General features: G+C 35.8%; 1 protein-coding gene across 1 annotated transcript; it reads right to left on the reverse strand.

The window, feature by feature from the left end:
- Nucleotides 1–434: 434 nt before the first annotated feature.
- LOC126713419 (late embryogenesis abundant protein At1g64065-like) lies at nt 435–1427 on the reverse strand. Its single transcript, XM_050413172.1, has one exon. The coding sequence runs from the start codon at nt 1262–1264 to the stop codon at nt 635–637; it is 630 nt and encodes a 209-aa protein (XP_050269129.1). The 5' UTR covers nt 1265–1427; the 3' UTR covers nt 435–634.
- Nucleotides 1428–15441: the final 14014 nt, after the last annotated feature.

Genomic DNA, 15441 nt, shown 5'->3' on the forward strand with positions numbered 1-15441 from the left:
CATAATGAATGTACACTTGTCTAGCTACGCTGTTAGCATCAACACATATAGAAATACCAAAGAAGATATAGTTCTCCACGTAACGAAAGCTCATTGGCACATGAGCATTCAATTCAGTTTCCTTTCACTTGTCACACTTTTTTTTTTCTTCTCTGTGGCCAATGAAATGTTAAGCTCACTTTCATAGATTTTTTAAGCTACTATAGTATTAGTTAACTATATATAGAGCTATTTAAAAAAAAAAAAAAAAAACTATATATAGAGCTAGCAATACAAGCTTTTTAAGGTGCTTGAATCATCATGAATTAGAGATGTAATCAACCAATATAATTTAGCCTCAAAAAGGTTGAACATAAAGCAATTTTTTTTTTTCCTGAGTGATATAATATAGCAATGTCAATTGTTCTTTAACAGTACGGAATTGGCAAGAGAAGTTCTCTCAAAAGAATTACTCGATGTATAATAATTTACCATTTGCTAATGTTGAAGCCCACAAACCAAAGAATAACTTCAACTTTCCTCATAAAAAAAAAAAAAAAAAACTTCAACTTTCAATATATACATAAAAAAAAAAGGGTAAAAAAAAAAAAAAAAACAAAACAAAAACAAAAAAAAAACCCACAAAACAATCATATTATTGGCATTGAAGATCCTGGACTGCACGGCTTGTCAAATTTAGTGTCATTATGCAGTTCAATTCTGTGTTCCTCCTCTTCTTTATAATCTTCACCAAGTGCACTGTACCACTCAACTTGGCAGAGCTACTCAGCTTCAACATCCCTGAATTAATATCACTGCTAAGATTGTTCAAATCCGGTAACCTATTCGACCTCAGTTCCACTGTAACATTCATCGCTTGTCCCTCCCTAGCTTTGACACTCCCATGTCCTATTTTTCTTTCACCAATAACCATGCCTCTATATAGCACACTCAAGGTGCTATTCTTGAATTCGAACCCACCGAAATTTTTATTCTTAATAGTCACCTCAGCAACAAAGGTGGCACTAAACGAAGTTGATGATGCAGTGCCATTATACTTCAGATTTTTCACCGTGACCAAACTCAAATTAACATCAGGAACTTTAACACGCAACACGATTACGGCAAGGACTAATATGATGATGCATTGGATAACAATACCTGCAAAAACATAAACAAAACATTTACCACTTCTTTCCTTCTTTAGTGCTTTGAACATGGCAATCTCTTCGTCACTTCTCGGATGTAATTTGCTAGATGCAAATGGAATTTCGTCTGTCGACATTTTTTTTTCAAGACAAAAATGGTTGAGGAACTTGCGGTTGTAGGGTTTCTATTTTTTTGAGAAGGATTTTAGTGAAGAGCTTAAAATGGGTTGGCTTTTAGTGTGTGAATATCAAATATGAAGGGCTTGTTTTTTGAATTACTACATATAGCATGTGATATGTCTACGTTTAAACCACCGCGTTGAATTTTATAACCTTAGTGGGTCAGTCCAAGTCTGAATATAAGCGCCGGCCTATGTTTGATTATTTTTGAAATCATGATTGCAGCCTGTTTTTGCTGTCCCAAAGTGTCATGGTCTTGGGGAAAGCTCAAGATAAGATAATATTAAATTATTAATATATGTACAGCACCGGCAGAAAATAGCACTTCGATAGCAATAGTTACAACTAGTTTGATCTTAGCTAAAAAGCAAACACCTTTTGTTTAAATAATCAATCACTTTGCAATAATGCATTAAGAATTACTTAGCATGGAAGGCTACGATCGATGGTTGGAAATGGTCTCAAATTCCTATCGTGAATTGAAAAGAATTTTTAATATATATATTTTGAAGAAAGAAAATTAATTTGGTTATTTTTACTTTTGTTTATATGGTGTAAAAAAAAAAAAAAAAGATTATTATTTGGTATGGAAGGAAAATCTATTAATTGTCAAAGAAATAATGTATACCTTGTCTAGGGGTGTCCAGCAGACCCGGTGACCCGGCCAACCCGCCCAATCCGCCCGATTCCGACCCGCCACCACCCGATCTGACGACTCCGGCGGTCGGACGCGGGTTCCAAACTGTCAAACCCGACCCCCGGCGGGTCGGTTGGCGGTTTTGCATTTCAAAACCCATGAAACTCGACCCGAACCGATACCTTTAACGTTTCCGGCGAAATATTACGCAACCCAAACCAATCTCCGTTACCTTTAAACGTTTCCGGCGAAATATTAAGCAACCCAGACCAAATCTCCAAACCTTTAACGTTTTCGGCGAAATATTCAGCATACCAGATCAAAGATGGCGAGATCTCGACGTTATTCGACGAAATCTAGGCCAGATCTCGACGGATCCGGCCAGATTTCGGCCAAATCTCTTCGAATTTGGCCAGATTTCGGCCAGATCTCGCCGGATCGGCCAGATTTTGGCTTCGGCGATGAAACCCGAAACCGACCCGAAACCGACAAGACCCGAACCGAAAAATCCGGCTAGTCGTCCGGGTCGGTTTCGGGTCAAATTTTAATCCACCCGACTAAATCGGGTCGGTTCCGGGTTGGGCACAAACCCGACCCGTGGACACCCCTAACCTTGTCCTCCATCAAGTAATAGGAATTGAATTCTTATAAATATGCATTTCTACAAAGAATTTGATAATTTTGGCCAAGAGGCCCTCCATTATGAGGAGAGTGAAAGAATCATAAAAAATTAATGTGTATTTGAGAGGGAAAAAAAAAAAAAAAAATTCTTGCTTGATAGGTAATGCAAGGAGAGAGACAACAAAGTTTAGGTTTTCTCTACAAAGTTTTTGTAAAGTGCACATATTACGGAGAACTTGGAGGTCTTGATTAATGTAGACCTAGCAAATAGGTCAAGTCAGGCCAGATCCCATTTGAGTTCAGGTAAGAATAAGTCATCTCAAACTTGTTGTTGGCGAGTTGGGTCAATTAGGGCCTATTTGGTTAGCTAAAAAAAACGCTGTTTTTTTGTTTTCATTTTTAGTTTTTAGTGGGTCCCACTACGAAAAAACTGGTTTGGTTTTAGCATTTGTATTCAGTTTTCATTTGTAGTATTTTAAAAGTTGGATTTGAAAAAAATAAAAATGAATACAGCTTTTTAGCATTTTCGTTTTCTATGAATATGAATACAGTGGCATATTTGTAAATATTGTAAAAACACAAGGTTACTTTTTTTTAGTGATGTGATGTGTGTGAGTGAGAAAAACTAATTTTTCTTGAAATAGAAAATAATGACCAAACCTAGTGTGATGTATTTCTATACACAAATTATGTATTCAAAACAATTTACCAAATACTACCAAATGTAAAAATAAGTATTTTTTTTTTTTCTATATTTAAACTTAGGATTTGAATATAGAATAAAGAAAATGAAAAGTTGATACACCATTTTTGAAACCAAATAGACCCTTAGGTCATGGGTTATGAGTTAACATGCACATATTTTTTCACATAGAAAAAAAAATGATGATGATGATAATAATAATATTGTCTTTGTCTTCCTTTCAATATAAATAAATGAAAAAAAAACAAAAAAAACAAAATACATAAAAATAAAAATGAAATAATATATAAATTCTTAAGTTTATGCAATCAAAGTTCAATAATAATAAATATGATTATATTGGCTTTATATTTTTGTTTTTAATAATGGAGCACTATATAGAGCCGTGCATTTGAAAGAAAATGTGATTGTGAATTGTCCAATTTGAGTCAAAATATATGTGTGAAGAAAAGGACCACTCTAAAACCGGGTCGTGTATGGATTGACCCAACCCGACCTGGAAGTTAAACGGACTTGGTATGAGTTAACCTGTTTTTGCTTCTTGTCAAAGATTTCAGAGTCAAGTTAATGGGTCTATGTTCAAGTTTTCTTGGTTTGAAATTAATGTTGTGAAGTGAGAAAAACAAGAAAGAAAATAGTGCGTGTGTGTGAGAGCAAAGAAAAACAAGGAGTTTTTTTTTAGTTGTGAGACATACACAAGAGAAGATAAAATTGGGGTTTTCTCTAATTAAGAGGAGGTTTTTTGGGTGCTACAACAACAAAGAGTTGTATAATTATATTTAAGGTGATAAAGATCTTAGGTGTTTTCGTAATATTTCTAATTTTTTTTTTTTGAGAAACAAACACACACACACAAGGGAGAGAGAAAGATGTTCTAATACAAAGACACACCACAACTCCACTCAAAAGCCATAATTTTGTAATATTTCTAGAGAGAAGATATTATTGCACTTAATTGGTGTGGATCTCAAGTTAGGAATAAATTGAAAATATATTATAATTGATTGTATAATAGTAGATTTATTCAGAGCTTGTCTTATAGTTTTTCCCTTCAAGGAAAAAAAAGTTTTCTATGTAAATATTTTTGTAATATTCTTTTGTGTGATTGACTCGATAATTTTGGTTATAAATTTTTTTAGGAGATTAATTTAAATTTTTAAGTTGATTTTCCAAGTTTTTTTTTTTTTTTTTTGCTAATGATTTTCTTAATTCATTGAGACTAGATTGCGTCCCAACTATAATTAAGGCAAATTTTGTGGTTCTTATAAAGTCAACATGGCACACCGCACACACATCCACCGCAAGGTAATTGGAAAATAATTTTGTTAAATTAAAATTATGCTTATTCAAAAAGTTCAAATTATTTAAAAATGATGAATTTAATTATTATCTTAATACTTTTCTTTACGTGTAGATTATTATTAATAAATGGTATTTGATAATATGCTCACTTGGAAAACAACACTTCAATACTTCATAACAAAAGCTACACTCACTCTCATCTTTAGCAAGAAAAACAAATACTTTTTTTTTTTTTTTTCATTTAATATAAGCATTTATTTTTCAATAATGCATATGAAGAATTACTTAGCTTGGAAGGTTATATAATTAATTAAGCCAGAACTAGTTTTGGTGAGGTTAACATGGCACGCCGCACGCCACCGCATGGTAATTGACTAATTGGGACATGGTACAACTAGCGGGAAGTTATTATATGTCCAGTTGTCCACCAATATGATTTGAGCTTTTCTCTAAGAGCTTGACGTATATGATATTGACAATGTTTTATATTTTCTTGTTTGGTAAATTGTGACAAGCCTTTAAATGTGTTGCTTCATCTTTTAACAGACACAAAAGAGAAGGAAAGAGGTCCTAATACAAATACACATTAAAACTCCTCTAAAAAATCATGATAACTTTTAAGAAATGGTAGAGCAAATATGTTGCTTCATCTGGGGAAGCCGAATTAACTAAAATGAGTTGTATAATTATATATTGCATTGTTTGGGGCACTTTTGGGCAATGCAACCTGAGTTATTTAGTCTTAAGAAATTACTAATTAAACGTTCGTAAAGCCCAGATTATACTATCATAGATAAATTGGGTCTTCAAGTCTAAACACAAATGGATATTTGTTTGGGCCAAGTGCTCTTATTTTATGGACGAGATAGAATAACTAATGAATTCCATATTTATTAGAGTATAATATTTTTAGGTTTTTGGTATAACTTGTAAAATTTTTCAAGCATAAACCACCAAAAAACTGGTAACTCAACCACCAAAGTCGCTGGTGATGGAGGTGTTGGGCTTTGTGGAGCCTAGTTTGTTTGATCTGGTTCGACGACCCGACCCGAATAATATTGCGTGATTTTTAATGGGAGATTTACTGAGGCTTAGTCCATGGAGTGGAGGTTTGGGTTGATAGGCCAAAGCCGGAGCGCTCATGGACAAGCCTCTTGGGGGTCTGGGGGCAACGCCCTTGGGAAATTTTTTTTGGCCCGTTTAGCCTATTGTGGAACCGACTTTGGTGATTAAGGTTATTATTGGGAGTCGGTTGCCGTGTTTTTTATAGAGTGAAAAATCTTGTAGTCGCATTGTGTATTGTACTTTTCTCTGATAATAGTGAAATCTCTGTAACTCCATGGACGTAGGCAAATTGCCGAACCACGTAAATATTGTTTTGTGCGTTTGATTGCTTTCTTTGGCGTGTGTTTTCTCTATTTTTTTGTTTCTTACAGGTTGGGATTTCGGTTAAATTCCCTTCAGGAGGTCTAGTGACCAAGCTGCTAGCTTTGATTGCTGGATTGACCACCCAACCACTAAATGGTAGGGGGGGGGGGGGGCTTCTGTGTGATTTTGTAAAATGTTTTGCCAAGTTTTTAAAGGTTTACAGCATTTTACAAATGGTTTCACAGCTAGCAAAAGATATTTTTTGGTTTAACCAAATTTTACAATGAAATAAATATGATAAAATGCTAAAATATTTTTCATAAAATATTTTATAGTGAAACAAACAAAGCATAAATTTGGCAATTGAAATTTCAAGTTAATCTTTGTGATCATCCCAGCCCTGTTATTGTTCTTTTCAAGTAAATTAACATGTCAGTATTTAACCCTTGCACATCTTATTAAATGGTGAAAATGATGGTATTGTATGGTAACATATAGCAACACCCAGAATTTAGCAGGATAATTGATCAAATAGGAGAAGAGGCCGATATCAAGTTCTAAGAGAGAAATGCAAGGAAAAAAATAATCTAAAAATAATTAGCTTGAAAACAAATAGTCCAATAATATATATAGTATTAACTTGGGGGAAGAAAAATGAAAATGTTGCAGAATGAAGTTGACTGCATATTGGTTTATTTTGCTTTACGTTGATCATAGCTGGTGCAAAGTGACGAGGACAAGTGGAAGCGTTTTAGACTTTAAATAAAAAATAAATATTAAATGATGAAATTCGTATATATTATAATTATAATTATAGTGTTATTATACTATGAGATTCGGCTAGAATGAGACTGGAATTAGAATATGATTTTAATAGCGGTAGAAAAATAATTGATTGAAAGAGAGAATTTAGCAGGAGCATAATAGGAGATCTTTATTCTTTTGCCAGAAATAAAACCAATATATATATGATGAAGATGATGACGACATTTGGCGCTCTGTCTTGGTTACACAATTTGTAAATAATATTGAATTTGTTCACTTACGCGTGTATGGACTTTTATTTTTGCTTTTTGTCTCTGTTTTTATTTATTTTATGGGCGTACATTTGTTTTGTATAAGAAGACATAATTCTCTGATATACGACCCAACCATTTGTGGTTTACTAAGCCAGATTTACATGTAATATTAACAGGTTTCGTAAATGGTAAATATATCTTCTCATACAATATATCAATTAGGAAAAATGATAAGATCAACAGCACTGGAATTTCATATTTCAGTAAGTTCAATGACTTTTTTTTCCACAATTTTTTTTTAATACCTATGTACACGATATGTTATGATTGGTATATAATAAAAGTTGTGTCAATATATAAAATTGATATCACTCATAGAGAGGATTAGCCTAACAAGAGATCGAATTGGGGGCGTCCATTCAAAGCCAACTCCCTTGGATTTGTGTACCTCAGTAGCCAGACTACTTTGGACAACAGAGCTCAAATGGCTATGCCAATTAACCCATACTGAGGATGAAAGACCGAGAGAGTCTAGTTGAGTATGGTTCGCCTACAAAGGAGTTCCCTCCCAATGTATATGCAATATCCCTCTACACAATAGGTATGCACACTAGAAATACAATATTCCTCTACCCACTTTTTGTCGCAACACATGGGTTTGCTCATAGGTTCATGAATTTTGCAGTGTAACAAGTGTTCCAAGTTCATTTGGCATAATTCACTTCTTAGGCTTATGGATAAGTTCCGTAAGTTTAAATAGATCTTGTTTTTGGCCTTCGGTATCACTCTTTCAAAATTTGCCATTAAAAATTGAAAAATGTTATGTGTACAACATTTTCTAAGTAGTATGTTATTATTGGTTGTTAATGATAGTCAAAAAAAATTGTTAGGTTCTAAGACTTTAGGATCTAAATGTATTAGAACTACAATTTGTAATGTGTTGGCAAATCATGATCAAAACATAGAGTCTAGGTTTAGGCTACTCAAAGTGTGTTTATTTGTAAAACTGGAATTGAGTGATTGCCGAATTTATTGGACTAAATCTGCATGGCTCGATTGATTGAAAATTAGACTCGATTGATCGAATCTCGTGCAGATTTATTTTTTTGTAGAATTTCCAATTCAACCCAAGCCCATATGACGTGTAGGGTTTATGTTTTACTCCAAGTATAAAAGGAAAAACCCTAACTACGTTTTAGAGGCTTTTTGATATGTTGTGTGTTGAATCTCTTGTGAGATCTAAAGGTGTTTACCTTTATACACACTTAGGGTTATCAAAATTAAGATTCATGTCAAAAAACTTGGTGATCACTTCATTTGCTACATAAAGAGCTTAAAGAAGATATGAAACTTTTGAGTGGAGTCTCAAAGTCACAAATGGGAGTACTTGTGGTTGCAGTGGATCAAGAAAAGAAGTAGTTTGTGGACTCGGAGCTGTCACGTAGTCATGGAAGTATGTTTTTTACTCGAGGTAGCAATAGGATGTTAGTTGTTAGGACATATGTGATTCACTTATTAGGAACATATGTCATTATTTTATGTAATTGGCTTATCTTTTGACAAAACGCACTTTACTTGTATTTGGGTAGATCTAGGATGTGTTTAATACTTCAAGAAACTGTGTTTTAAGATCAAGTGTTGAAGACATGCAAGTCTGTCCAAGATTCAAGCTGAAGAAGTGTTGTTCATTAAAGCTCGACAGCTAGCTATCCATCGAGCTTAAGAAGCTGTTCTAGCCCCGTGGCTCGACAGCTGCTCGACAAACAGGTATCTGTCGAGCTTTATGAAAAACAAAATTCAATTATGTTTTGACTTTAATCCGTGATTATGTGTTTGAGCTTTCTTTTCTTCTAACCGTAGACATATAAAATGATTATTTTAAGGGCCGTAAAAGGGTACACAAGTTGTACAAGTGTTGAGCAAAGTTTGTTCAAGCAATTTGTAACTGGAGACAAAATTTTGCCCTAGTTCATCATTAGTGTGAAGAAGTTGTTGTATATGTGCACTGTAGGGTTTTGTGACCAAGCATCTTCTTGATCTTCATCGTTGGGATGAACTGAAGAACTTTGCAGCCAACAACCTTCTCTAGTTGGTGATTGAAGTCGCGTACTGGGATCTGCGCAATTGGTTAGTCATGTACTTGGGAGCCATGCATCAAAAGGGGAAATTGTTACTACAGAACAAGTCCAATTGGGTATTAGGGTAAGGGTTCAACTGTAGGTTGGTATAAGGTACTGAGATTCCTTTACTTGTAACTGCTTGTTTTGATAATAGTGGAATTTCGGGAGTGGTGACCTGAAAATCACCTGGTGGGGTTTTTGTCGTTAGGTTTTCCCCATTCGTAAACAAATCACCGTGTTAAATTTATTTTCCGCTTCATACTTAGTTTATTGGTGATTTGTTTGTGCTACCACGCGATTGCATGTTAATTAACTTAATTAATTCACTTGGCTAAATTAATTGGTTAATTTATCACAAGGGGTCGATTCGTTTTTGGCCTATCAAGTGGTATCAGAGCGGGCACACTCTAATTAGGGTTTAATCTTTGCTGTGTTGATCCATTGACCCTTGTTATCATGGCTGTAACCGGCTTGAAGAGATCTTTGTTTTCAAATACATCTTGTTTTTCTAATTTCTATTTGTTTGAGTGTCTCAGAAAATACAAGTCTAAAAGTTATTTGAATTCTCTTATGATGACTATTGAAAAAGATCTCAATTTGGTTAAGAAGAAATTAGACTGTCTTAGAATGAAAATGTGCAAAGGAGTTCGTCTGAGAAGAGTGAAAGTTAAAGGCTTAGCTTGAAAAAGGCAGATGAGAGAAAGCACCATTCCCACTAATCTGTCATCTAAACATGAAGTGTGTTTTATGATGAAGTTCGCATTTAAAGTTATGGACACATGTTTGTGGTACCTCGACAGCGGTTGCTCAAGACACATGATTGGAGACTGATCTTTATTCAAGGTTTTAGAGTCTAAGAAAGGTGGCAATGTCACTTTTGGTGATGGGAGCAAATCATAGATTAAAGGGAAGGGAATTGTCTCTCTACCTGGACTACCAAACATTGCAAATGTTCTTTATGTAGAAGGTCTAAGGGTGAACCTGTTAAGCATAAGTCAGATATTTGATCAAGACTTCATGGTATTATTCTTAAAGGGGAAGTGTCTTGTCATGGATGAGTCTGGAAAGAAACTCATAAGTGGTGTTCGCACTTTAAACAACTGTTATGGATTGGTTCCTGATGCTGATATTGTGTGCAATAGCATTCGTTTGCCAAATGAAGATCTATGGCATCAACGGATGAGACATGCTAGTTACAAACATCTTTTTGTTGTATCTAAGCATGAATTAGTTTTGGGGATACCAAAGCTTAGTAGAATGAGCAATGTGGTGTGTGGACCATGTCAGCTTGAGAAATAGACGAAAGCTAAGCATCCAGGCACTCAGACATCAGCTACATCTAGGCCATTGGAGCTTCTACATTTGGATCTTATGGGTCCAACTAGAACCGAATCTCTTGGTGGTAAGTGATACATCATGGTTGTGGTAGACGACTTCACTAGGTACACTTGGGTCATTCTCCTACGATCCAAGTCTGATGCTCCTAAGCACATTGAAGCTTTATGCATAAGGCTGCAGAATGAAAAGTGTCTGAAGATTGATCGAATTTGAAGTGACCATGGTAAAGAATTCGAGAACTCGTATATGGAGTCCTTTTGCACAAGATCAGGTATATCTTAAGAATTCTCTACTCCTATTACTCCTCAGCAGAATGGTGTAGTAGAAAGGAAGAACAGGGTTATTCAGGAGATGGCTAGAGCCATGCTACACAATAAGGATATGGCTAGAAACTTGTGGGGAGAAGACATTAACATTGCCTATCATATGGTTAATAGAGTGTACTTCAGACCCGGTACCAAGAAGACTCCATATGAGTTATGGAAAGGAAGGAAGCCGAATGTGAAGTATTTCAGAATCTTTGGAAGTACTTGTTTCATCCTCAAGGATAGAGAGAATGTGGGAAAGTTTGATTCCCGGAGTGATGAAGGTATATTTATGGGCTACTCCTTCACAAGTAAGGCTTATCGGGTATACAACAAAAGAACCATGAAGGTAATGGAGACAGTGAATGTTGTTATTAATGAGTCTTCAGATTCCGGTTCTGAGAAAGGTATTGAGGAATTCCCCAAAGAAATTCTTCCTCTTGAGCCTAAGGAAGTTCAAGAAATTGTTGAACAAGAACCTGCATCTCCAAGTGCTCTCGGTACTCCCAGTGTTGTGGAAGATTCTGCAGATATACCCATTTCTCCAGATTTTGAATCTCATGAAGAGAAAGGACCTTCATCCAGGGTTAAATTAAATCATCCTCCAGAAGTTATTGTGGGAAATATGAATGAACTCATATTAAGGAAACGAACAGTTGATAAATGTGTTGTTAACTTTGTTTTTTATTCTTGTTCTTTGTCACAGGTTGAACCCACAAAAGTTGAGGAAGCTCTTCAGGATGAAAGTTGGGTTGTAGCAATGCATGATGAACTCCTTCAGTTTCAGGGGAATGATGTTTGGACGTTAATATCTAGACCGGAGGGCGAGCACATCATCGGCACAAAGTGGATATTCCGCAATAAGACTGATGAGGAGGACAATGTGATTCGCAACAAAGTTTGGCTTGTAGCTTAAGGATACTCACAAATGGAAGGAGTAGACTATGATGAGACATTTGCCCTAGTTGCCCGTATGGAGTCCATCAGAATTCTCCTTGCCCTAACATGTCATTTGAAGTTCAAACTTTTTCGGATGGATGTAAAGATTGCTTTCTTGAATGGGATACTTAAAGAAAATGTCTATGTGGCTCAACTAAAAGGATTCATTGATCCACACTTTCCAGACTATATGGCTTAAAGCAAGCCCCTAGAGCTTGGTATGATTGGCTCACACAATATTTGGTGTCATATGGGTTTACAAGAGGAAAAACTAATCAGGCTCTCTTCATCAAAAAGGAAGATGGCGAGTTGATAGTTGCTCAAGTCTATGTTGATGATATCATCTTTGGGTCGACTAAGGATGAACTTGCTCATAGCTTCTTAAAACTCATGCAAGCCGAGTTCGAGATGAGCATGATTGGAGAGCTGACGCACTTCCTTAGATTGCAGATTCATCAACAAGATTCAGGTATATTCCTATCTTAATCTAAATATGCTAAGAATCTTGTGAAAAAGTTTGGTTTGGAATCTACTAGTTCTATTAGAACCCCTATGAGTCCAAATGTTAAACTTACTGTGGACTTGTTAGCCAAAAGTATAGATTCTTCTTTATATAGAAGCATGATAAGTAGTCTTCTTTACCTTACTGCTAGTAGACCTGACATTAGTTACAGTGTTGGTGTGTGTGCTAGATATCAGGCTAATCCCAAAGAATCCCATATGACTGCTTTAAAAAGAATTATAAAGTATGTCAAAACCATTGCTGAGTTCGGTGTGTGGTACAGCAAGGACATAAATGATGTCCTAGCTGGTTATTTTGATGTTGATTGGGCTGGGAATGCTGATGATAGAAAGAGTACATTAAGGGGTTGTTTTTATGTGGGTAACAATCTTGTCTCTTGGATGAGCAAAAAGTAGAACTCCATCTCGTTATCCACTGCAGAAGATGAGTACATCGCTGCCGGTAGCTGTTGCACCCAACTCCTGTGGATGAAAAAACTCCTCCATGATTATGGTATTTGTCAAGAGCATCTCACCATCTATTGTGACAATACCAGTGCCATGAACATCTCTAAGAATCCGGTTCAACATTCTTGAACCAAACACATAGAGATTCGACATCACTTTATTAGGGAGCTTGTCGAAGATGGTATTCTCACTCTTGAGTTCATTCACACCGATGATCAGAAAGTTGAATTGTTCATCAAACCTCTTGACAGCAATCGTTTTGAATTCCTTCGTCAAAATATTGGTGTTATCTCCATGGATTGATCTTTTTCTCCCCTACTTCTCCCTCATGCATTTGCATCTAGTTTTTATACTTTGCATTGTTTAACATGTTTTTCTTTGTTTTTAGTTTTGTTCATTTTGTTTTTAATATAAAAAAAATTGAAAAATCAGAAAAATACAAAAGCAGTGTGTGTTTTGTGTACATTGGTACTTGTGTACCTTGGATGGCCATTGAAACAAAATTTTCTAAACTTTGTATCTATTGTAACTTAGATGAGCATCTCTATGTACAGCTAAGCAAGTGAGCTTTGTGGCTCGTGTTTGTGATGAGTAAGATTAAGTAATCTCTTATACTTAACACTCGTATCACTCTTTTTGATGGGAAGGACTAGAAAATCCTAATAGAAAGGCATAAATAACCATCTCACCACTGTTGCTCGCCAATCATAATATGACATCTATATGCTTCGGCATAGCAAAAGTGCAGTGTCAATGGCATTTGTGTGCTTCAGCATAGTAAAATTGGAATGTCAAATACTTACCATCATTGGGTATTTCTTTTCTCTTTCTTATATGCCCATGCATGGTTTGCTTAAATAAAAATATGCAAAGAAAATGAAAAGCAAAAAGATCAAAAATGTTTTAAATATGATTGCAAGCGTGTATTCTAGGAGATGTGGGAGTTATAGGATGTACCTCGAAGGTGATAGTTCTCATCAAACAATTATGATTGTGTGTGAGTTAAAGTGATTTTCTCATATCTTAAATCATCATAACATGTATACACTTATGCAATCTTGCGATGTTTTTCACACACAACACGCAATATTCTTTGCTACTTTTGATACATGTGCAGGTACAATGTGATTTGGTCATCACAAGGTTTTACATGTGTTAATGTATGCTCACTAAACTGTCTTAACTTGTTTTTGAAATATAAAATTGGTTAGACTTGTTTAGTGTGTGTGTGTGTTTTTGGAATCATTGTGCTTAAAATTTTTGTTGAGAGATGATTTTAAGAGCTTAAAATGTTGATTGGATCTTTGGTTGAGTTGCATACTTGATTGCATTCATATTTGAGTTTTTTCCTTCTTGAAAAATGGTTTTTAAACAATCTCGACACCTTCTTGACACCTGGCTATCTGTCGAGCTCTTAAGTTCTTTTCTTATCGCAATCTCAACAGATCCTTAACAGCTAGTGGATTGAACGAGAAAGTTCCTAGACCCTCAATAGCTTCTTGACAGTTGGTGGATCGATCGAGCTTCTCTTCTTGTGTCTTTGCTTTGTTTCTCGACACCTTTTCGACAGCTGTATCTGTTGATGTTGTTTTTCTTGAGACTTTCCTCGACAAATGGCTCGACACCTCTCGACACCTCTATCTGTCGAGAATTACTGAGGATCTATATATTCGTTCTTCGCGATCCGATTCTCATTTCTTCAATCTGTCTGCACTTGTTCATCTCCCAAACACAATCTCTCTTACTCCAAACCTCTTCCCTAGTGATTCTTCAAGCTTTTTCAAGTTTTCCTTCACTTAATAAGCTTCTAATCTCCTTCATTTACATGCAGTCATGTTTTGAAACCTAGGTTTTTGGGTTTTTGAAAAATTTTGGGGTTTTTCAAAATTGATGAGTGTCTGTTGAAATTTTAGGATGGGTTTTTACTTAAATGAGTTTAAAATCTCATGCATTGCATCACATTAGCATAATAACAATATTATCATGCATTTAGATGTGTGCAAATTGATTGTGTGCTAGTAGGATTGGATTGGGCTAAGCCCATGATACAATTTCTTTTGCATATCATATGTTCATGCATTCCCCATGCATACGTACTCTCTTTTCAATATACTTGTTATATTTGAATTGTTTTGGGACTATTCTGATTGTCTCTCTTTCTCTCCCTCTCTTTCTGTTTACGTTAGTTGTGTCTATGGCACCCAAGCGTAAGTCAACTCCGTCCCAGAACCCTTTGCGTTCTAGGGCATCGTCTTCTTCTGATTCTACTCCTTCTCATATTCGGTTTCGTGATGAGGATGCCCGAAAGGACTTCTCGAAGAACTTTTCTTGATGAGGTGTTCATTTGGAACGCCGAGTCATTTTGGCGGACTTCGCCGACACTGACCTTCCCACTGTCATTCACAATCGAGGATGGGAGTCATTGTGTGACGTCCCAGTCACTTGTCCGAACATGTTCATCCAGGAGTTTTACTCCAACATGCATGGTTTCGATTTTTCAGTACCTCTCTTTTCTACTCGCGTTCGAGGTTCGCGCATTGTAGTCACACCGTAGCTTGTTGCGGATGTGCTTCATGTTCCGAGGGTAGAGCATCTTGACTACCTCGGTTGTGAACGTTTGAGGACTGTGTCCAAAGACGAGATGATTTCCGTTTTCTGTGAGCGTCCCGCAGATTGGGGTGATTGTCAATTTACACCATGTAAGCCCTTTGCTAAAGGTCCTAGATTCATGAACATGGTGATGACTTTTGTTTTGCACCCACTCTCTCACTATAAATCTATCACAGAGCCTCATGCTCAATTTTTGCTTTCTT

The sequence above is a fragment of the Quercus robur genome, chromosome 2 (genome assembly GCF_932294415.1).
Source record: "Quercus robur chromosome 2, dhQueRobu3.1, whole genome shotgun sequence".
In the NCBI taxonomy this organism is placed as follows: Eukaryota; Viridiplantae; Streptophyta; class Magnoliopsida; order Fagales; family Fagaceae; genus Quercus; species Quercus robur.